The sequence below is a fragment of the Oncorhynchus keta genome, unplaced genomic scaffold (genome assembly GCF_023373465.1).
Source record: "Oncorhynchus keta strain PuntledgeMale-10-30-2019 unplaced genomic scaffold, Oket_V2 Un_contig_6244_pilon_pilon, whole genome shotgun sequence".
NCBI lineage: Eukaryota > Metazoa > Chordata > Actinopteri > Salmoniformes > Salmonidae > Oncorhynchus > Oncorhynchus keta.
In genome coordinates, this window is record NW_026288751.1 from 257,839 (window position 1) to 282,247 (window position 24,409).

At 41.0% G+C, this 24,409-nt stretch overlaps 1 protein-coding gene across 4 annotated transcripts in view; it reads left to right on the forward strand.

The window, feature by feature from the left end:
• eda (ectodysplasin A) overlaps nucleotides 1-18,708 on the forward strand; it is a 64,282-nt gene extending 45,574 nt beyond the window's left edge. The window contains exons 3-8 of one of the 4 annotated variants that reach the window (XM_035782620.2): nucleotides 11,360-11,395; nucleotides 15,953-16,138; nucleotides 16,242-16,264; nucleotides 16,348-16,399; nucleotides 16,653-16,783; nucleotides 17,340-18,708. In XM_035782620.2, coding sequence (XP_035638513.1) covers nucleotides 11,360-11,395; nucleotides 15,953-16,138; nucleotides 16,242-16,264; nucleotides 16,348-16,399; nucleotides 16,653-16,783; nucleotides 17,340-17,600 — 689 coding nt within the window. In that variant the 3' untranslated portion in view covers nucleotides 17,601-18,708. The remainder of the gene's footprint in view (nucleotides 1-11,359; nucleotides 11,396-15,952; nucleotides 16,139-16,241; nucleotides 16,265-16,347; nucleotides 16,400-16,652; nucleotides 16,784-17,339) is intronic. The other 3 variants (XM_035782621.2, XM_035782622.2, XM_035782623.2) reach the window with 3 other exon arrangements.
• The last annotated feature ends 5,701 nt before the right edge of the window (nucleotides 18,709-24,409 follow it).

Below are 24,409 nucleotides of genomic sequence, written 5' to 3' on the forward strand. Positions count from 1 at the left end.
CTACTGCTGCTGCTTAGATATCAGTTGAAGTGAGTCTACATATTTCAGCTTCACACAATAAGGTTGGTATGATCCTGCCAGAATCAGGATCTGGTGAGGCATTGTTCCTTTCCTCGGATTACCTCCAGTCAGGGGAGGCTGAGCAGATGATTGACATGTGTTTTGGGCGCTGCTGCTTTCTGCCCTGAGGATATATTTACATGTAAATATGGTGCAGGTCCAGTGTTTTCATTGGAGAGGTACTGTAGGGAAGAAGTAGTGCTGTGATCCCAGCTGGAGAGCTGCTCTTTTGGCTTAAAGGAAAGATTCACCCATTTTGAATGTTACTGTATTTTTTTCTTATCTCTGAGGTGCATATTAAGAGCGTCTGCTAAATGACTTAAATGTAAATGTAAATATAAGAGATGCACAAAAACTACACTGAACAAAAATATAAATGCAACATGTAAAGGTCCCATGTTTCATGAGCTGAAATAAAAAATCCCCCAAATGTTCCATAGGCACCAAAAGCTTATTTCTCTCAAATTGTGTGCACAAATTTGTTTACATTACGGATAGTGAATATTTCTCCTTTGCCAAGATAATCCATCCACCTGACAGATGTGGCATATCAAGAAGCTGATTAAACAGCATGATCCTTACACAGGTGCACCACTATAAAATGTGCAGTTTTGTCACACAACACAATGCCACGGATGTCTCAAGTTTTGAGGGAACATACAATTGGCATGCTGACTGCAGGAATGTCCACCAGACATTTAATGTTAATGTTAATTTAATGTTAATTTCTTACCATATGCTGCCTCCAATGTTGTTTTAGAGAATTTGGCAGTACGTCCAACTGGCCTCACAACTACAGAACACGTGTAACCACACCAGCCTAGGCCCTCCACATCCGGCTTCTTCACCTGTGGAATCATATATCTTTGACATTCTTGCATGTTGCGATTATATTTTTGTTCAGTGTATATATAACATAAAAATGGGTGACTCTTTCCTTTAATGCTGAGGATCTCCCCTGATGGTCACTGATGAGGTGTCAGTCACCAAGAACAATTAGGGAATAGGATATTAGGAGTTAGAAAGTAGTATGTTAGATTGGTGCCAGGAAAGGTTTCCACTGGTGATAAAGATCCACACAAGCACAAAGGTGCTGCATGCCATATGAAGTGTGCCAGAGCACAGAGTATTGCAAGAGAGGTGTTGGCAGAGCCCAGAAATTACCAGGTCTTTGGCTGCCTCAGAAATGCCTGCCTGGTTTTGAACTACACGCATTCCCAAGATCAGCATTGAAGAGTGACTCCCCTACAAACATCCAAAGAAAAAGTATTGGAAAGGGTACAGGTACTATATGGAAGGAAAGGCCTCTCCAAAAGAGCCCCCAAAAGAATGTGACAAGAATAGGCAATATGGAGGGCAACAGCAACTGCAAATGTATATTTTCACTGGACTGAAAATACACTAGACGGTTCGTGTATGATCACACTGCTCAGGCTTAGGGCACTTCCGCCTGCCTTAGAACCAGACGATACGCTTCTGCGGTGAACAAACCTTCTGTGACACCTTATCTGTTTTGATCTCTACCACCTTGGGTTTAGGAGACAATGCAGGAGGAAGGGAGGGAACCTACTCCTTCTGTACTTCCTCCCTGGGGAGATTTAACAATGTATTGAGGGTGGCGTTAATCTTCACAAGCACAAAATGATTGTGATTTTTCATCTGTCAAAGAGTACGGGGTCAGTGTTGTAACCGGTAGAAGTGGGATCGCTGTGAGACATGCCCTGACACAGACGACTGCTGCTGTTGAAAGGATGAGCTTTATGTTCACCTGTCATGAAGTTCCTCCTTCTTATCACCTACATGTGTCACTGAATTTATTCACAGAGATGTGTTCACACCGCAAAACCCATCTGTCTTTGCTTCACACTCGAATCTAATCCAGTTGAACAGAATTTTTATTCCAAGGTATTTATTCATTCTTTCTGGAGTGTAGAGTTTGTGGTTGCATTGGAAATGGATCGTAAGAGTGAGTCATGAAAGCCTTGTCCTTGTATGCTCTGTGTGCCATAGTGTAAACTGGAACACTCAGCATGGGGACTATCAGAATGACATATGTATACATACATATGTGAGTCTTCAGAGTTTGTTAGCCCTACATATGCTTCATACACCGGATATGCCTCTTCTCTGTCTCACTGCAAAATGGATTTGTCCGTTTTATAAGGGATATCTTTCAACACGGACAGGTACAGAGTTTCATGGATCTGAGGCTTATTATGTCAAAGAATTCTTTGTCTGTTTTGGTGCAGTCATAGTTCTACTGTTATATGGAAGAATGGTACCGGAGGGGATGGCTGCCATTTTAAGGGCTCTTTAACCAATTGTGCTATTTTGTGTGTTTTTTCACGTTGTTTCTCATTTATTTTGTACATAATGTTGATGCTACCGTCTCTTATGACCGAAAAGAGCTTCTGGATATCAGAACAGAGATTACTCACCTCGAACTGGACAAATATTTTTTATTTAAGGAGATGGACACAAAGGATACAATGTTGCTCTCAGACAAGACCCAAATCCTTTTCATTAGCATGAAGAAAATAATGAAATACAGGGGGCGGAGATCAGGGTGCCTTGTGAGAATTTGTCAGTGAGTGTGTAACCCGCCTCTAGTATCCATTCTATTAGCCAACGTGCAATCACTGGATGAGCTCAGTTCAAGACTATCCTACCAACGAGACATTAAAAACTGTAGTATCTTATGTTTCACCGAGTCGTGGCTGAACGCCGACATGGATAATATACATTTGCTTGGTTTTCCGTGCATCGGCAGGACAGAACAGCTACGTCTGGTAAAACGAGGGGTGGGGGTGTGTGTCTGTTTGTCAATAACAGCTGGTGCGCTTTATTTAACTAGGCAATTCAGTTAAGAACAAATTCTTATTTACAATGACAGCTTACCTTGGCCAAACCCAAACCTAGACGAAGCTGGGCCAATTGTGCGCCGCCCTATGGGACTCCCATTCACGGCCGGTTGTGATACAGCCTGGAATCGAACCAGGATCTGTAGTGACGCCTCTAGCATAGAGACGCAGTGACTTAGACTGCTGGACCACTCAGGGGCCCTATTAAGGTAGTCTCGAGGTATTGCTCACCTGAGGTAGAGTACCTCATGATAAGCTGTAGACCACACTATCTTCCAAAAGATTTTTCATCTATATTTTTCGTAGCCTTCTATTTACCACAACAAACTGACTCTGGCACACTGACCGCACTCAACGAGCTGTATAAGGCCATAAGCAAACAACAAAATGTTCATCCAGAAGTGGCACTCATAGTGGCCGGGGACTTCAATGCAGGCAAACTTAAATCTGTTTTACCTCATTTCAACCAGCATGTCACATGTGCAACCAAAGGAGAAAAAATCTAGACCACCTTTAATCGACACATAAAGACACGTCCAAAGCTCTCTCTCGCCCTCTATTTTTTTTTATTGACCATAATTCTATCCTCCTGATTCCTCCTTACAAGTAAAAACTTAAGCAGGAAGTATCAGTGACTCTCTCAATACGGAAGTGTTCAGATGACGTGGATGAAACGCTACAGGACTGTTTTGCTAGCTCAGATGAGAATATGTTCCGGGATTCATCCAATGGCATTGAGGAGCATACCACCTCAGTCACCGGCTTCATCAATAAGTGCGTCGACGACTTCGTCCCCACAGTGACCGTATGTACATATCCCAAACAGAAGCCATGGATTACAGGCAACATCCGCATCGCGCTAAAGGCTAGACACTACTCCGGCCGCTTATAAGAAATCCCGCTATGCCCTCAGACAAACCATCAAACAGGCAAAGCGTCTGTTAAGAACTAAGATTGAATCCTACTACACCGGCTTTGACGCTCATCGGATGTGGCAGGGCTTGCAAACCCAGCTGCGAGCTGCCCAGTGACGCAGGCCTACCAGACGGGTTAAATGCCTTTATGCTCGCTTTGAGGCAAGCAACACTGAATCATGCACAAGAGCACCAGCTGTTCTGGAAGACTGTGTGATCACACTCTCCGTAGCTGATGTGAGCAAGACCTTTAAAGAGGTCAACATTCACAAGGCTGCGGGGCCAGACGGATTACCAGGACTTGTACTCAGAGCATGGGTGGACCAACTGGCAAGTGTCTGACATTTTCAAACTCTCCCTGACCGAGTCTGTAAGACCTACATGTTTCAAGCAGACCACCACAGTCCCTGTGCCCAAGAAAGTGAATGTAACCTGTCTAAATGACTACCACCCCATAGCCCTCACATTGGTAGCCATGAAGTGCTTTGAAAGGCTGGTCATGGCTCAAATCAACACCATCTTCGTGGAAACCCTAGACCCACTCCAATTCGCATACTGCCCCAACAGATCCACAGATGATGCAATCTCAATTGCACTCCACACTGGCCTTTCCCACCTGGACAAAAGGAGCACCTATGTGAGAATGCTGTTCATTGACCACAGCTCAGCATTCAACACCATAGTGCCCACAAAGCTCAACATTAAGCTAAGGACCCTGGGACTAAACACCTCCCTCTGCAACTGGATTCTGGTCTTCCTGACGGGCTGCCCCCAGGTGGTAAGGGTAGGCAACAACACATCTGCCACACTGATCCTCAACACGGGGGCCCTTCAGGGGTGCGTGCTTAGTCCCCTCCTTTCTCCCTTTTCACCCACAACTGTGTAATCAAGCACAACTCCAACACCATCATTAAGTTTGCTGACGACACAACGGTGGTAGGCCTGATCACCGACAATGATGAGACAGCCTATAGGGAGGTCAGAGACTGACAACAACCTCTCCCTCAACCTGAGCAAGACAAAGGAGATGATCGTGGACTACATGAAAATGAAGGCCGAACACGCCCCAATTCACACCGACTGGGCTGTAGTGGAGCGGGTTGGGAGTTCTAAGTTCCTTGGTGTCCACATCACCAACAAACTATCATGGTCCAAAAACACCAACAAAGTTGTGAAGAGGGCACGCCTTTTCCCCCTCGGGAGACTGAAAAGATTTGGCATGGATGCCCAGATCCTCATAATCTTCATAGCATCCTGACCTGTTGCATCACCGCCTGGTATGGCAATTGCTCGGCATCCGACTATAATGCGCTACAGGGGGTAGTGCATGCAGCCCAGTACATCACTGGGGTCAAGCGTCCTGCCATCCAAGACCTATATTTTATTTATTTTATTGAAACTTCATTTAACTAGGCAAGCCAGTTAAGAACAAATTCTTATTTACAATGACGGCCTACCCCGGGCGACGCTGGGCCTATTGTGCGCAGCCCTATGAGACTTCCAATCATGGCCGGATGTGATGCAGCCTGGAGTATACTAGGCGGTGTCAGATATAGGCCCATAAGTCATAGACTGTTGTCTCTGTTACCGCACGTCAAAGCAGTACCGGCGCACTAAGTCTAGGTCCAAAAGGCTCCTTAACAGCTTCTACTCCCAAGCCATAAGACTGCTGCACATACAATATATCATGTGCGGAGTACATATCGTACCTCACAAATCCACAAAGGTCAATTACAAAGACATATCTTTAAAAGTATTCAAGGAACTAAGGCAGTGTCATTTGTGTTATTGACTTGTTAATTGTTTACTCCATGTGTAACTCTGTGTTGTCTGTTCACACTGCTATGCTTTATCTTGGCCCGGTCGCAGTTGCAAATGAGAACTTGTTCTCAACTAGCCTACTTGGTTAAATAAAGGTGAAATAAAAAAAATAAAAAAATAAATACTGCTTGGTAATGGGTCGCAACTGATCCGGCCTCCTACTGTGAGACTTGTTCAAATTGCAACAATGAAGCTGCTGGCTAACTTCACTCTTTTTAAATCAAATTAGCCAGAGAGACGACAGATTGGCCAATTGGCTCATCTTCTTATTACCCCCACCCATCCTCTCTCTGCTTGTGTTAGGTTCCCCTGGGCCACTCCACTTCTCAGACAGCATAACATGACAAGGCCTTTGGCAGGACTGGGAGCACCAGCTCACTGGATTATATAATTATGTTTTTCCCCTTCAAGTGGAGCAGGAGAGAGGAGAGCAAATTTTCAGATGTGACCATTGGCTTACTCATTTTCTAGAATAACAGCTGTTTGTTTTTATAATTCAATTTGATTTAAACATTTCTTGTCCATTACTTTTAAAGACCAAGCAGCCCCGGTCTAAAGGTCTTTCCAAATTAGCTAAAAAGACAAATGATGTTATCGAACAAGCTGAGTATGGTTGAATTAGCAAATGGATATGTGAGTTTAGCTCGACATTACAAGCTTATTCAATTAAGGCTGAGCTTTAAAGCAAATAGCGACATTCTCAGGCCTCAGGAATGCATGTTAACAATTTCCCCCACCTGCTTCTTGGCAGGTCTGTCCTTTTATTTTGATTAAAAGAAAAAAAGACCATGTATTATAATCCCCTGCCATGAATCACAGTCTGCGCTCAGGGGTTAGAGCTGCACTGTGCAGGACCGATGCAGTATGAGGTTACACAAAGCAGATCCTATTCCATTTGGACAACTGGTGAGGGCTTCTTGACAGTCAGATATCTTAGGTTTGCGTTGTGCCTTTTTTATTCGATTTTTGGGGGGGAATAGGCATGTTGCCATGTGGTAGTACATGTATGTACTTTCAGTTAGTACTGAAGAAACAAAGCAGAAATATTTTCTCAAAGTTCTAGCCATTACAAGATATTAAGTATCCTTGTTTTAAATCAGGCCATTTTGCAGAAGTGGCTTTGAGCAGGAATGAACACTCCCAACCCAAAGTGTTTGACACACTAAGTGTTTTCACACATTGACTCCCTCTATGTTCTCCGTTTGATCGCCATAATATCTGGATTCTGTTCCCTCACTGCTAGATTTCAATTCACTAATGACAAAGTGATTGAATGACAGAGAGACTGGTATGTATCTATAATTGAATGTATTGCAATTTGTTTGTTTAACACATGCTAACAAACATCATGGCTAAGTATGCTTTCGGCAGTATGACTTGATGTCTGACATATGCCAGACTGCGCACAGCGCTATGTAGAACAGTGTTTGTCACATGTATCCAAAATAACAGAGGTTACCCCAGTGCAAATGTTTTGTATTGATTCCAAATGGTAGACCGACCGAGGGACCATCTGTAATCCTTTGACTGTTAACAGTTAACACTAAAGTGTGGGATACAACAGAGTCCTCAGCTGTTGAGCCATGACTGGATGTGTTAATGATGGAAGTATATCAGCTGGCCCTGGGAGAGGACTTAAAAGAGCCCTCTGCACTATCAAGCCAAAGGAGCTGGTACTGAAGCATTTGCCAAAATAATAATTTCTCTTTCATGTCAGATGCACTTTGCCTTCATAAATATGCAGTTTGCCTTTGCAAGCCATTTCATAGCAGATGTGTTTTTGTAGTACGTGTTGTGAAAATGTGTTTTCAATGTTGGTCCTCTTTGATGCTAATTTGTTCCATTCATTAAAGCATTGCACCACTTTTTTGTTACAATCTGTTTATAGATGGAATATGGGGGATTCTTTTCAGAAATCAATTATCATGAGTGTACGGCTGTTAGAGCTGTGTCACACTGGTGACAGCCTTGTTCTCTCTTGTTGTTGTTCTGTTCCCCTGCCTCTCCATAAAAAATGTACCAGTATTTATTAACCATATCCCCAACCATTAAATTCCTGGTGCACCTTTGGAGGCTGTGCTGAGTCATGTGCCTAATTGGGGACACCTCTTGTAAAAACAGCTGAGTAATGAGCAGTGTGTGTGTGTGTGTGTGTGTGTGTGTGTGTGTGTGTGTGTGTGTGTGTGTGTGTGTGTGTGTGTGTGTGTGTGTGTGTGTGTGTGTGTGTGTGTGTGTGTGTGTGTGTGTGTGTGTGTGTGTGTGTGTGTGTGTGTGTGTGTGTGTGTTTGTAATGGAGCTCATCTGGGCCAGGACCTGTCACTTTTTACCAGGGTGATGGGAGGAGGACTTGACCTTGCGAGTTGGAATGAGTGGTTAGAGCATTGGGCCAGTAACCGAAAGGTCACTGGTTTGAATACAGGAGCCGACAAGGTGAAAACTCTGTTGATGTACCCTTGAGCAAGGCATTTAACCCTAATTTGCTTAAGGGGTGTAGTGCTACTATGGCTGACCCTGTAAAAATCTATCTGGTGTATGTGAAAATAATATATATATATTTTTTTTTTGTCATTATGTTCTTATTTTCACTCAACAAGAATATGCTTGTTGCTGGGGAAAATGTATGATGGAGAAATGACCACGGTTTCCCCATCAACATGTACCTCTTGTCTATTGTCAAGGCAGGCAGGATGTGTCCAAGGCTGTGGACATGCTGGCCTTTGGTGCCAACATTTTGTGACTGACAACCTGAACATAAAACATACTTATGGCTGCAGAGTAGAAGGGCTTAAGCATTACCGTAACTATCTATCTACTGGTAACAAAGCTGTCCATGTTGACGGATACAGTACGGCCATGAGAGTAAGCAGACACACTTGGGATGGAGGGGAGAGTGTGTTTAAATGTTTGTTATATCTGTACAAATCTCTTGTCAAACTGGATTTGTTCAAGGCGCAATGTCATCATAACTATCTTAGACAAGTGTTTATTCGGTTAAGTCCGAAATGGAGACTTCAATGATTCTGTCTCACTCTCCAACCACTGCATGTTTCATCCAAACAGAGCAAAGGAGTGTTAACTCATATATTATACACACATTACAATGTGTAAATACACAGAACTCCTCAGTAAAAAGATCAATAATTTTGTTATTTTTCACATATGGACATGGATGCTTTGGTAATTATATAAAAATACAAAGTACAAATAAGTCTTATTCTTTTCTAATCTTTTGAATCTTATATCTGATTGATGATTAAGCGACATGGGGTTTGTTTTCCAAACTATCTGTATGCAGAGAGTTTGCTGAAGGCATTTTGATCTATTACAGATGTGAGATCTTAATTTGAGCCAGATTGCTACAGCAGAAAAAAAAATCCTGCAGCAACAGGAAATGTGAAATATTATGTGTATTATAATGAATTTACATTTTTATTAGGGGTTGATACATTTTGCGTTAGGTCAAATCAAGTATGACATTTTAAAGTGGAAATTACAAACTTAAGAAGCCTTCCGCAACAAAAGAGTGATCAAATTTGCGCCGCAAATCTTACATCTAGCTTGCAAGTCTTACATCTAGGATCTTACGTCTAGCTTTCAATTCTTCTTTCCGGTAAAACAGTCTGTTCCTAGACGTCTGCCAATGAAAACAAAGTGAAAAGTGTTGTTATCACTTATCCAACCGATTAGTAAGTTGTTTAATGAGTAATGCTCCCTTTGGCTGTTTTCTGGCTATGACAGATTCCAAGATTCTCTGCTAGGTTTTTAGACAGATTGATTAGTGAGTGGGTGTTGTTGTAGGTGGACAGTTTCCTTTAATATGAGGAGCACTTCTATCTTGTTGATACAATATAGTTCCTGCATGTAAAGTCTTTCACATTTTAGCACAGTTGGTCCTGTATGCACATTGACAAAACGAAGGAAGATCCAATGTTTTGGAGTCTGTTTCATGTGCTCTCAGACTCATCTTTCCATCTTCAATGTAAAGTTGTTCACCATTCAGATCCATAGTTAGCCATGCAATACATGTTTACTTTGCACATCAAAGAAACTATTTAGCTCATTTGAAATGAAAGTCATCTGGAATAAATACAACATTTAATCTAGCGTCTTAAGCAAATTGTTCTTCTTACTTTTGATCTCTTATGTTTTGAGAAAAATATATACGTTGCGTGAGAAGACAACCAGAAAACATTAAGAAACAATGGGAATTAAAACAGCAAAATGATGACATTTATTGAGAAAACAACTTCGAAGCCAATTTAAACAGACATACAAAGTGCATATCACAGGTCTTACAGTGTGATTGACAGTCTTCTTACGTATTTTCACTTTGTTTGCTGTACAGATGTTGTTTATTGAGTGGAACAAGGATGTTAGGATATTATTTTCCAATTGTATAATTGTAGCGCTTTGGATGGGTCCATTCATGCAATTCAAATCAAATAAATGACATGTGCTGTGCACTCGTTACAGGGAATTTTACTTTCAATGTCCATCCCAGACTCTGACTCGGGTCCAGTAATATCCAAGTCTTGTTGTTTTTGGAGTCCTGACATTAATTACATTGTGCTCAGCAAGTCCCATGCTTGCAGTACCTGGCAGAAAGCTGTGGTTAAGGAAGTTGTTTTCAGGAAACCCTAACACACTTTATACAAAGAAATGGGTCCAAATAGAGCACAGAGCACAGCAGTGGGCACAGCGCCACACCATCTCTCACTGATAACAAGTGTTTCAGCTCAGGGCCCTCATGGCTTTCATGGACACAGTGATTGGGATTTTTTAACATCTCTGAAATAAATATTTATGTAACTTTTGGAATGTGATATTTTCCCAGTTTTGCTTTCTTTAAAGTTGTTCTTATGACTCATGCAACACACAATGCTCTTAGCTTCTTTTCATTCCATGTCAACATTTGGGAGAGAAGCTTCTCAAGCAATGGTCAACTCAAACTCTCTTTTTGTGTTGTTTGACATAGCCAAAGCTACTACAACATACAGCAGTATAAACAATGAAAACGACCTTCAGAGACATTTTCCTCAAATCAGTAAAATTCCTGAGTCTTTAAATGATAATTACTCCCAGACCACCTCCTGCTCTAGACTTTTCACAAAGGGTTTGGCATTTCAGATGTTTCACTCTTAATGTGTTCCAGATTTTATATCACTTATTAAAGAGAAACATTTTAAAGTGGGAATTACAAACTTTTGTGCATTCACAAAATGTCCAAAATGAGAAAATCTGTTTATGTCTCGAGACATTATCTTGATACATCTACAAGGGTTAGACATACTGTGTGTCCTCTCAAAACTAAGCCCTCTAATTTCATGAACTGACTATTTTAAAATCATATTTGTTGAGTTTATTGAATTCAGGTCAATAGCATGCTGATTCTTTTCATAGCATTTGGGTTCAGCTTGTGTTAGCCACAAACATCCTCAAACTAACTCCAATCATTTACTCCACATGCTTCTGCACTATTATATGACTCATCGGTTATCTGTAATTCTGCAATCCAGACTAGGGGAAAGATGAGATGGAAAACCGTAAATACATAGCTTTGAGAACTGATCAGAAGTGGCATACATCTCGTGCCAGGGGTGGAGTGTTTTAAGCTGTAATGTCCTGCATCTGCATCCCCCTATTCTTGTTTGACTCTCTTTATCTGTATGTTCTCTCTCTTTCACATGAATGGAATCACATCAGAATCACATGGAAACAAACGAAAAGAAAGGAAAAAAGGTACAGTAACAGCAACATTCCTACATCTATCCTTAGAGGAAAGGTTCATCCATTTTGAATGTTGTATTGCTTTTTGTGTATCTCTGAGTGATGTTCTATCCATTCACTGTGTCATTTCATGTTTTCATATGTATCTGAGTTATTGGCTTTCAAGCAGGCAGTATGATGTAGCACTGTGATATAGTCGCTCTCAATACACTGGAAGTTAAAACCTGTTTGGGCTAGGGGGCAACATTTTCACTTTTGGATGAAAAGCGTGCCCAGAGTAAACTGCCTCCTACTCAGTCCCAGATGCTAGTATATGCATATTATTAGTAGTATTGGATAGAAAGCACTGACATTTCTAAAACTGTTTGAATGATGTATGTGAGTATAACAGAACTCATATGGCAGGCAGAAACCTGAGAAAAAATCCAAACAGGAAGTGGGAAATCTGAGGTTGTAGTTTTTCAACTCATCCCCTATTGAAGATACAGTGGGATATTGGTAATCTTGCACTTCCAAAGGCTTCCACTAGATGTTATCAGTCTTTAGAACGTTGTTTGATGCTTCTACTATGAAGGGGGGCTGAATGAGAGGGGAATGAGTCAGAGGTCTGGCAGAGAGCCACGGGCTCGTGACGCGCGGTCATGAGAAAGTTACCTCTCGTTCCATTGCTTTTCTACAGACAATGGAATTCTCCGGTTGGGACATTATTGAACATTTATGATAAAAAAAACATCATAAAGATTGATTCTATACATCGTTTGACATGTTTCTTTACGACCAGTAATATAACTTTTTGGAATTTTCGTCCAACATGTCCTCTGGAATTGCCCGCTCCTCGTGAGTTTCAATTTGTTTACTAAACGTGCAAACAAAAGGAGGTGTTTGGACATAAATTATGAACTTTATCGAACAAATCAAACATTCATTGTGGAACTGGGATTCCTGTGAGTGCATTCTGATGAAGATCATCAATGGTAAGTGAATATTTATAATGCTATTTCTGACTAATGTTGACTCCAACATGGTGGATATCTGTTTGGCTTGAGCGCCGTACTCAGATTATGCTTTTTTTTAAATCTGACACAGCGGTTGCATTAAGGAGAAGTTTATCTAAAGTTCCATGTATAATAGTTGCATCTATTATCAATGGTTATTATGAGTATTTCTATGAATTGATGTGGCTCTCTGCAAAATCGCTACATGTTTTGGAACTACTGAACATAACACGCCAATGTAAAATTAGATTTTTGGATATAAATATTAACTTTATCGAACAAAACATACATGCATTGTGTAACATGAAGTCCTATGAGTGTCATCTGATGAAGATCATCAAAGGTTAGTGAATAATTTTATCTATATTTCTGCTAACTCTCTTTGGCTGGAAAAATCGCTGTGTTTTTTCTGTGACTTGGTGGTGACCTAACATAATCGTTTGTGGAGATTTCACTGTAAAGCCGTTTTCAAATCAGACACTGTGGCTGGATTAACAAAAATTGTATCTTTAAAATTGTGCCTAATACTTGTATGTTTGAGAAATTTTATTTATGAGATTTCTGTTGATTGAATTTGGCGCCCTGCAATTTCATTGGCTGTTGGCGAGGGTTGTTCCGCTAGCGGAACCCCGTTCCCAGACAGGTTAATAGGAATCCGACTTTTAGATCGCGAAAATGTTTATCATAAATGTCAGATTTCAATACTGGCCAATGTCATAACTCGGGAAGATGTCTTCTCTCGAATGAGCCATTGATCATATTTTTGCAATATTCTTACCTCAAGAAATGTGTAACTTAACGGAGGATCTAGCACATTTTTCCTATTTGTCTGCCTCTCCAGTCCAGGGTACATTGCATGGTGCCATTGCCAGAGATATTAGAGAAAGGAGATAGGAATCCAAAGAATGAAGAAACATATAACGCCCCACCCAGCAGACTGTCGTTCACGTTTTGATGCTGCGTCACGCGATTGCTAAGCTAATCGTCATGCAATCTCTTCTCAAAGTCCGTGTATATGTCGAGAAACGTGACTATTGTCCTCTAAAGTACGTAATGTCACGAATCCAAAACTATACGATATTACAGAGAGCAAGTTAATTATCTCACATCTCGGAAGAGATGTAACTTATTTTGTACATAATGTTTCCGACACCGTCTCTTATGACCAAAAAGAGCTTCTGGATATCAGGACAGCGATTGCTCACCTCGTACTGGACAAAGATTTTCTTTCTTTAACTAGTCTGACGTGAAAGATATACTTCAGACACCCAACAAGGCCCAAATCCCCGTCATTCGCATGAAGAAGAGACAGAGATATCGGGGACGTGGGTTGAGGTGCCTTGTAAGGATCTGAACGGCGAGTGAGTAATCCCCCTCTACCATCAGTCCTATTAGCCAATGTGCAATCATTGGACAACAAAATGGATGAGCTCTGATCAAGACAATCCTACCAAAGGGACATTAAAAACTGTAATATCTTATGTTTCACTGAGTTGTGGCTGAACGACGACATGGATAACATACAGCTGGCTGGGTATTCGGTCCATCTGCAAGATAGAACAGCTGCCTCCGGTAAGACAAGGGGTGGTGGTCTATGTCTATTTGTAAATAACAGCTGGTGTACGAAATCTGATATTAAGGAAGTCTTGAGGTTTTGCTCGCCTGAGGTAGAGTATCTCATAATAAGCTGTAGACCACACTATTCATCTATATTTTTCGTAGCCTTCTATTTACCACCACAAACTGACTCTGGCACTAAGACCACACTCAACGAGCTGTATAAGGCCATAAGCAAACAAGAAAATGCTCATCCAGAGGCGGTGCTCCTAGTGGGCGGGGACTTTAATGCAGGCAAACTTAAATCCGTTTTACCTCATTTCTACCAGCATGTCAAATGTGCAACCAGAGGGGAAAAAAACTTTACACCACCTTTATACCACACACAGAGACACGTACAAAGCTGTCCCTCACCCTCCATTTCGCAAATCTGACCATAAATCTATCCTCCTGATTCCTGCTTACAAGCTATGACTAAAGCAGGAAGTACCAGTGACTCGCTCAATAAGGAAGTGGTCAGATGACGCAGATGCTAAGCTATAGGATTGTTTTGCTAGCACAGACTGGAATATGTTCCGGGATTCTTCCGATTTCATTAAGTCACTGGCTTCATCAATAAGTGCATCGAGGACACGAGACGAGCTAAATTACTTCTATTCTCGCTTTGAGGCAAGCAACACTGAAGCATGCATGCAAACATCAGCTGTTCCGGACGATTGTGTGATCACACTCTCCGTAGCTGATGTGAGTAAGATGTTTAAACAGGCCAACATTGACAAGGCTGCAGGGTCAGAAGGATTACCAGGACCTGTACTCCCAGCATGCGCTGACCAACTGGCAAGTGTCTTCACTGTCATTTTCAACCTCTCCCTGACCGAGTCTGTAATACCAACATGTTTCAAGCAGACCACAATAGTCCCTGTGCCCAAGAACACCAAGCTAAACTGCCTAAATGACTACCGACCCGTAGTACTCACATCTGTAGCCATGAAGTGGCTGGCCATGGCTCACATCAACACCATTATCCCAAAAACCCTAGACACACTCCAATTTTCATACCACCCCAACAGATCCACAGATGATGCAATCTCTATTGCACTCCACACTGCCCTTTCCCACATGGACAAAAGGAACACCTATGGAAGAACGTTATTCGTTGATTACAGCTCAGCGTTCAACACTAAAGCTCATCACTAAGGACCCTGGGACTAAACACCTCCCTTTACAACTGGATCCTGGACTTCCTGACGGGCAGCCCCAAGGTGGTAAGTGTAGGTAACAACACATCTGCCACGCTGATCCTCAACATGGGGGCCCTTCAGGGGTGCGTGCTCAGACCCTTCCTGTACTTCTTGTTCACCCATCACTGCATGGTCATGCACGACTTGGTAATTACGACTTAATCATAATTAAGTTTGCCGACGACACAACAGTGGTAGGACTGATCACCAACAACAATGAGACAGCATATAGGGAGGAGGTCAGAGACCTGGCAGTGTGGTGCCGTGATCAAGACAAAGGAGATGATTGTGGACTACAGAAAAAGGAGGACCGAGCCCACCCCCATTCTCATCGACGGGGTTGTAGTGGAGCAGGTTGAGAGCTTCAATTTCCTTGGTGTCTACATCACCAACAAACTATCATGGTCCAAACACACCAGATACTGACTGTTACTTTGAATTTTGACCCCCCTTTATTCAGGGACACATTATTCCATTTCTGTTAGTCACGTCTGTGGAACTTGTTCAGTTTATGTCTCAGTTATTGAATCTTGTTATGTTCATACAAATATTTACACATGTTAAGTTTGATGAAAATAAACGCAGTTGACAGTGAGAGGACATTTCTTTTTTTGCTGAGTTTATTAGTGTTATAAATTAAAGGAATGAGTGGTTTTGGGTGGATTTTTCCTTTAAGTGAATGCTTCCATTGCTACAGGTGATGGTGCAGTGCTGATGAGGTTATTTGTATTTTCTTTCATGTCATAGTACCCACTAATTCAGATTTTACTTTTTAGGTAAGAAGGGCCCTCCGGGTGCACCTGGCCCCCTAGGCCCTCCAGGGCCACAGGGGCCACCTGGTATTCCTGGCATTCCAGGCATCCCTGGGAACAACGCCATGGGCCCCTCAGGACCACCCGGACCTCCAGGCCCTGCTGGACCCCCAGGGCCACAGGGACCTCCTGGTCTTCAAGGACCCTCAGGTACCTCCTCACTTTCATTCCATTTGACCCTAATCCTGATTTATTTGTGTTGTTCAATCTTTCATTCAAAAAACTGACACAGTAATTGTTTTCTAATCTACAGGGGGCAGAGTCAGAGATAACCAGGTGTGTTACTCTTTTCATTTTTTAATGTTTTTTTTATGTATGTCCACTTTTCCACAAATGTATTCTTTCTTGTTGTGTTACAGCCGGCTGTGGTACATCTCCAAGGCCAGGAAACAACAATACAGGTCAAGGAAGGTAAGAGTTAAATTTTAGATCCTCTCATCACTGAATTAAACGCATTAAACGCACATTTACAGTCAGAAATACTTTTCAAGAAGTCTATTATTTGTTATTAGTTTCTCTAAGACCAGATCGGAATAAGTTAAGACATTAATTCACTGCAGGAGACATACACATACACATTGTGTTTACTGCAGTTTATTTTTTGCCTGTCTATAATTGTATGGCAATGACGGATGTTGAGTGACTGCCCTTTTCTCACGCTGAGATCTTTCAGAAGGCGTACTGAGAAACTGGAAAATGATATCCATGCATCACAAGGTGTTCAAGATGCACTCGAGATCTGGGGAGCTGGAGGTGTTGGTAGATGGCACCTACTTCATCTATAGTCAGGTAGAAGTGAGTACGGTCTTGGGCCTAACTCTTCGCCTGCATGTCACTCATCCTTTCTTTCTGCAGTCCCAGTGAATTATGATATCTCAAAGGTTAGTAAGGTCAACACGTCTAAATTGGCTATGGAAAGGCTGACTATACTAGGCATAATCTAGAATGAATCCTTGAGCATTGAGTCTAAGCTTTATTATTGACAGAAATCCAAATTAGATTTCCCCATGAAATTACTTGTATTAAATAGCAATGATCTGGGTTACTATAGGCTACATTTCTCAGAACACACATGGTTGATTTTAACTGTGCTTTTGGCTGCAGAGGGAAATGTCTGGATGAGTGAAGTGAATGTATTGCATGCCCTTCAAACTGAGCCACATTGTACAAAGTGAATCATATGTTGTGGTAATTTTTGCCCAGTTTGCCTGCTATATCTCATGATTGGAAATAAATTCAGTTAAATAAGTAGTCTAGTAGTTAATTATCTGTATTCTAATATTTGTGTTATTTCCTCAGAATTTAAATAATATTTATGGCATGTTTGTCCACACATAACTTTGCCTACCAGGTTTACTACCTCAACTTCACTGACATTGCTAGTTATGAGGTGATGGTGGACAAGACACCGTTCCTGCGCTGTACGCGGAGCATTGAGACGGGACAGCGCAAGTTCAACACCTGCTACACGGCTGGGGTGTGTCTGTTGCGTGCCCGGCAGAAGATCTCCATCAAGATGGTGTACGAGGACACCTCCATCAGCATGACCAACCACACCACCTTCTTGGGGAGCATCCGCCTCGGGGATGCCCCCCCGGCCAGCCACTCCTGAAGTGGCAGGCCTACCAACCTGTGTGTCAAGCCACGACCCACCCCTCTACCAGCATATCCACTTATGGCCTGGGGGAGGCTCCTCCCACTCTACTCTTCCTCTGCAACCATCACCACCACCTATCACATATCAACCAATAGGAGATGAGGATGCCCACCTACTCCAGAGATGACATCATGTACTGTACTAAAGAATCTGCCCTCAGCCTGGGCCAGGCCCGCCCCTTCAGGCTACTACTGAGCTGTTAAGCACCACCCTCCCTTATAATAGTGGGATGACCTGGTGTAATGATATTAACCGCTGCCTGTTATCTCTTAATGGAAGATTCCTTCCACAGAGCGATGATGACTATGACCTTCGGAGGTGATGATGGACAAATATGCACCCAATGTGTCTTAGCATTAAGAAAGGGAGGAGTTGTTTGAAGAAATAAATACATTAGACTTTACTTTTAGAATTGTGCATTTATAGATAATAACTTGGTTTCTCTGGTCATGACATGCTTGAGAAACCAAGGTTGACAGGAGTCAGTCATGTCTCCACTGAAAGAACTGTCTGTTAGTTAGACAACATAGGTACATACTGTAAACGTTTTTGAAAACAATATAGGTATACAATGTGTGGCAGTTGTCTGATGAAATTAACATTTATAGCTGAAACAAAAACATTTCTCTGTTAGAATGTGCACTGGTTAAAGCAAATTATTGATCTGTAGGCAAATCCCTCTCACTCTCTGTCTCCCTCTATCTCTCTCTCTCTCTCTCTCTCCCTCTCCTCTCTCTCTCTCCCTCTCTCTCTCTCCCTCTCTCTCTCCCTCCTTCTCTCTCTCTCTCTCTCTCCCTCTCTATCCCTCCTCTCTCTCTCTCCCTCCTCTCTCTCTTTCTCTCTCTCTCTCACCCTCTCCCTCACTCTCTCCATCTATCTCACTCTCCCCCTCTCTCTCCCTCTTTCCCTCCCTCTCTCCATCTTTTCCTCCCTCCCTCTCTCCCACTCACTCTCTCTCTCCCTCCTTGTCTCTCCCCCTCTCTCTCTCCCTCTCTCCCCTCTCTACCCCCTCTCTCTCTCTCCCTCTCTCCCCCTCTCTCTCTCCCTCTCTCCCCCTCTCTCTCTCCCCTATCTCCCCCCCCCCCCCCTCTCTCTCCCCCTCTCTCTCTCCCTCTCTCCCCTCTCTCTCCCCCTCCCCCCTCCCCCTCTCTCTCTCCCTCTCTCCCCCTCTCTCCCCTCTCTCTCTCTCCCCCTCTCTCTCTCTCCCCTCTCTCTCTTGAATAATAAGGTCAGTATGAATGTTTCTCTTTTATTTGAATGAAGTTGTTTGTCAAATATGGAATCACTTGGAATAATACTGTAGATTAAATGTTTTATTTTTCAAAATTACTAATAGCATGACCTGAAATGCTATTCATCATTTTACTATGTTGACCGGTCATGATCACAATACTTTTCTGGATGGGGTTATATTTCCTTTCTTTATTTAGTTCTGCTTGGGTTTGTTTGAAATAACCAATTCACTTGTCATTCCCTTTGAGCTGAACCAGTCATGTCCTGTGTCTGGAAGGCCATTTGTGTTTCACTTTTTCTCAGAAGAATTCTGTCTTTCCATATACATAGGCAGCTTGAAGCTTTTGTAAATATCACACACAGTCAAAATATTTTTCAGCATATAACTCCTTCTCATGTTCATGTTTATATGTGAGTGAACACATTAGTCTTTAAGGAATAATTTAAGTGCACGGAGTATCTGTCAACATGCAGTTTCTGGATGTTTATGAAACTGTTCTGCACTGTGCATGTACTGTTATTATTACACAGTTTGGTCGATCACCATGCAGTCAACCTTCTGGAAAATTGGTGACAAAAGCAGAATCTGGTCCAGTTGTTTTGAAAAGGTTTCAAAACAGTTACGGAAGGAACAATAGATGAAGAGTTTCATTCCAAAACACTATATATACATTTTCACAAATGTTGGTAAATTAGTTTTTATTGTTTAGATAACTTATGAAAGAGATTGTTGTGTTTTCACCATCTAACCATGGCATGGGGTTGTTCGATGACAGACATGTATTTGTTTAAAATCTATCACTTGATGGTTTCATTTCAGAGAGACAAATAATCATGTTTTGTTGCAAAACGCTATATATCCACCTCACTCTCAGAGAAGTACAGTACTAGTCAGAAGTTTGGACACACCTACTCATTCAAGGGTTTTTCTTTATTTTTACTATTTTCTACATTGTAGAATAATAGTGAAGACATCAAAACTATGAAATAACACATGGAATCACGTAATAAACAAAAAAGTGTTGAGCAAATCAAAATAGATTTTAGATTTTAGATTGTAGGCACTACCTCCGCGATGATTCATTGGACAACGCCTATGGAGAAATTAATTGAGTTTTTGTAGGGTTTTTGGATAAACACTGAAAATAAGGTCTGTAGTACACACAGGCTTAGTATATCTTATATGTTTTGTTCTATGGGATCATCTTCATCAGCTAATGTCACTTTTCGTGAATTTTTAAGCATTTTTGTCATTTAAAAAAGCACATAAAGGCTTCATAATTCATAAAGGCCATGTGACTGACATTATCTCACAGAACAAAATGTAAAAGATCTCCTAAGCCTGTGTTTACTACAGACCTTATTTTCAGTGTTCATTCCAAAACATTATTCTTTCCCCATTAATTTTCCCCGTAGGAATGGCTGACTGAACCAGATGTAACTCATTTCCATTTTTTTGGACTACGCGCTGGCAAGCTTTATATGAGATCTGTATGTAAAATATGAATATTTGAAATTTTAGTCATTAGCGGATGCAATTATCCTGAGCAATTCACAGATAGTGCATTCATCTTAAGATAGCTAGGTGAGACAACCACATATCACAGTCAAATGTACAAGATATGAACATTCCATTTTGGCTAAACAATGTATATATAGCATTTTGCACACACAAAAAAACATTTTCATCTAAAATCTATTCATAAAAAACCTGAGAACAGGTATATTTTACACACACCTGAAGGTATCCATAAGCAATCACTTCTGATGAAAAAGTACAAATGTTAAAAATTGGTGGATATAGCGTTTTGGAACCGAAACTCTTCATATATAAATCCATTTACCAAAGGAAGTTCAAACATATTACTTTGCAGTTATTATGGTAATTCCACATTATCCAGCAGCCTAATTTCCGCAATAAGAGTTGTTATAAAACATTACAACTTGCAGTTTACAAACATGCCCAAAAAGGACAGTGAGCCATGGTGTTGTAGTATTACGTAGTTGTAGTCCTTTGGTTCAATTCAGTACTTAGAATGAATGGTTCATTCTCCAATTCATGCTTTGCGATTAAATTCAATGCCTTTGTCAAATTGGATCAAGATAGAATTGGCCCGAACTCTGGTAGCTATATGTCCCTTAATTCAAACGTTGTTTAGTTGAAATGTACATTGTGGTTTGTGTTGGAATATGCATTATTTGGATTGTTTGTAGGTAAATAGGGTATATTTGTTTCCCTGCTTTATTGAATATAATGTACATTTGTATACTCTGTTGTGATTGTAAATATGTATAGAAAATATGATTCTGTTTTTGTAAATTGAATTGATTTATAATATTAAATTGTATTAAATTCACACTTGTTATATGATTTTTTTTTAAACAATGCATATGGCAGCCAAAAGTTCCATTAAAACCATAGTCTTCTACAGTACTGACATACTGAGGTATATATTGCCTCTTTTGAAAATAAAGCAAATATACTGTGTGTAGCTTGCTGCAAGCTTCTGTTTGCAGGTTTGATTCAGGCTAAAATGCTATTTGCTTTCCACCCATGGGGGCCATGGACATACTAAGAGTGACAGTGTAAGCGTAACCACAATCAACCAGCTTTACCCACCATACAGGTATTCACCTTCATAAATGTAGTTATGAAAATAAGACATTATTGGCCTACCATTACATAGTATAATATCAATGTCCATCATTACAAGTCCTCTGGGTACACGTATACCTAAAAAGGGGTTCTGACTAGGTAGAATACAGCTTCGACCTGAAGTTAGGATATTTAACATGGCAGGTTAGGATAATTAGATTAGGGATAGGAAAGGGGATAAGGTTAGCTAAAATGCTAAACCCTAAAAAGGGCCCAGCTAGCAACAAGCTGTATGTAAAGGCCTGGTTACACCTTGCATTAACATGTGGTTTTTGACACCTGTCAAGATGATCCAATCAGTATCTGATTGAGACAGTAGATGTGGATTCCATGGCATCATCCTGCTCCACCAGTACAAGAAAATCAAACCTATCTTGTCTTTCCACAGAGCTAGACTGGGCTGGGGCCTCCATTTACTTGTCTGCAGATCAAGGACAGTGAAGGAGCTGTTCACATGGTGAATTAAGCAGTAAAGGAAGAACAATGCGTAGAAGTACAGCATTTTAATGTTGGCCTAATGTTTGGAGATAAAAGGTCTAGCGACAGCTATGGATCCACGTTGTGTTGATGTGCAGTGCCCCCTTTTGGTAGGAAATCACATTCAGAACATTTTAGCAACAGAGAGGACTCATAACTGAAGTTTAATCAATACATTTGTGGCGTAGGAGCATTTATTTGAGTACCATCTCTAGGCTATGAGAGAATATTTGGTAAAAATGCAATAATGATTAATACTCACTATTAACTTTGGAGCTGTCATATGATATAGGGAGAACCAACATATAAGAAGAATTTACATTTTTTGGGTCAATTCAGGTAATTTTGAAAGAAATGTAATGAAATTCAAATCAATGCATGTTTTCTGTTATCAGTTGTAAAGATGCATAGCCTATAAGACCTATGCAATCCTATTTCATCACTCACAAGACGCAATACCCTTTCAGCAAAGACTTCAAACGTCTGCCTCTCCAACACCCAATACACACTATTTGTCATTTTGTGTGTGTATACTTCCATTCCTTTGGTGAAATGTTTAACTGTAGAACCCATGAATAATCATTATCAGGGGAAGAAAAGGAGAAACAGGAAGGGCCAACCTTTGCATGCCAGCTCACACCCAAAAATGCACCTTTCATAAACATGAATGATTTCTCACTTCTCAAGCCTAACACCCAATCTAAAGCTGGATATCCAACAAAAGGAAGGATTTGCTTTGGGGTAGAATGGTTTTCACAGCAGAGAGAATGTTCTGGGGGGGTGGGGAGTGGCTGTGGCAAATAAACTCCACTTCATTTCAGAATTACATAGGCTAGGTGAGAGCAAGACAATATTAAACTAAAAGTAGCTCACAGGCCCCACTGGAGAGAAAATGCATTTCATTTTTGTCAAGCAATAATATAAGTTTTGACAGTGAATATTTTGTTTTCATAATGAGACACAGGACTTGAAGTTAACCAACCAAGTGTAATATGAGATGCAACAAGGGAAGAAGCAATCAGCCAAATATTAGAATAATTGTAACCTCTAGGCAACTTCAAAAAGCATAAAGAAAAGCATTGAACTTATACAACAAAAACAGAGGACATACTGACGCTACAATATAAGCGTGATGACATTCACGTTAGTCATTTAGACATTCTTATCCAGAGGGACTTATAGGGCACATTGACAGATGTTTCACCTGGTCTGCTCAGAGGATTTTATCCAACAACCTTCCGGTTACTGGGCCAATACTCTTAATCACTAGGCTACCTGCCGCCAGAAAACCCCCAGGACACAGTGTCAGAAATCTGCTGCTGTTCAGGTGGCCTTGCTGGTGTAAGAAAATCAGTCATCTCACCACGGAAATACAGGGCATTTATCTTGTTTTAGCTGTAACAGGAATTGTGGATCTGCCAGAAGGTTCTAAGAAAGGCTACTCAGGGGAAGAGATGGTGTATACCAAGGCTAAACATGAACATATTACAATACATGCACAACACTGAATCGCCATCCTTTGCTGATTATTTGTGGGACCACATGTGTTGAATAGATTCATTAAAATGGAAAAGCAATAATAGTGAAATTAGCAGTGGCAAGTCCCCTTTCAAAAACACTTTTAACATTATCCCCTACCGTGTTCCCATTGATAGTAATCAAGACACTAATAAGGTGTTCTGGCAAAGTCTTACCATAAGACTACTTCTAAGAGAAAATCCAGCATCTCTCAGGGAGGGAATATAATAGGGGTTAGATAAACACAAGTTTAAATAATCCTCTCACTAAGAAACCCTCTTTCAACCACTAATCCTTTGCTCATACCACATGCAGATAATTAACCATTTATACTGCCTTATTTGACCATGCCACTGAAATCCCTGTTTCTGGTTCCCTGTTTTCTTTGTTGATAAGGATTTGTTGGGTAGACTTTACTATAAGTCCAGAGGCTATAGTGTGATCCTATCAGGGGAGTAGTGTGTATATCACACACAAACACACACACTTGAAAAACTGATAGCATCAAACTTTTAAGTGTAAGATGTTCTGTTTTGGTGGTTAGAATTCAGTAGCCTACCTTGATAATGGGCCTTGTTAATTGGATTAGTTGAGCTAACGTGAGTTTATTGTTTAGTTTGTCAATCGGTAGGTTCAGTCAATATTCTTCCCAACCCATGGTTGGATAAATCTTTTCGCTTGTCCACTCTACTACTGTAGATCAAACATAACTGTTTTCGATACCATTATGCCTGCCTCTCTAATCTACTACTTTAATTTATTGATGGACATTTTGGTGGATACATGGGACATTCAAAAACTGGGCTCGTCCGGGATTTGAATCCAAGTCCTCTCGCAATCTAAGCGAGAATCACACACTTTACGAGCAGACCTAACCTTC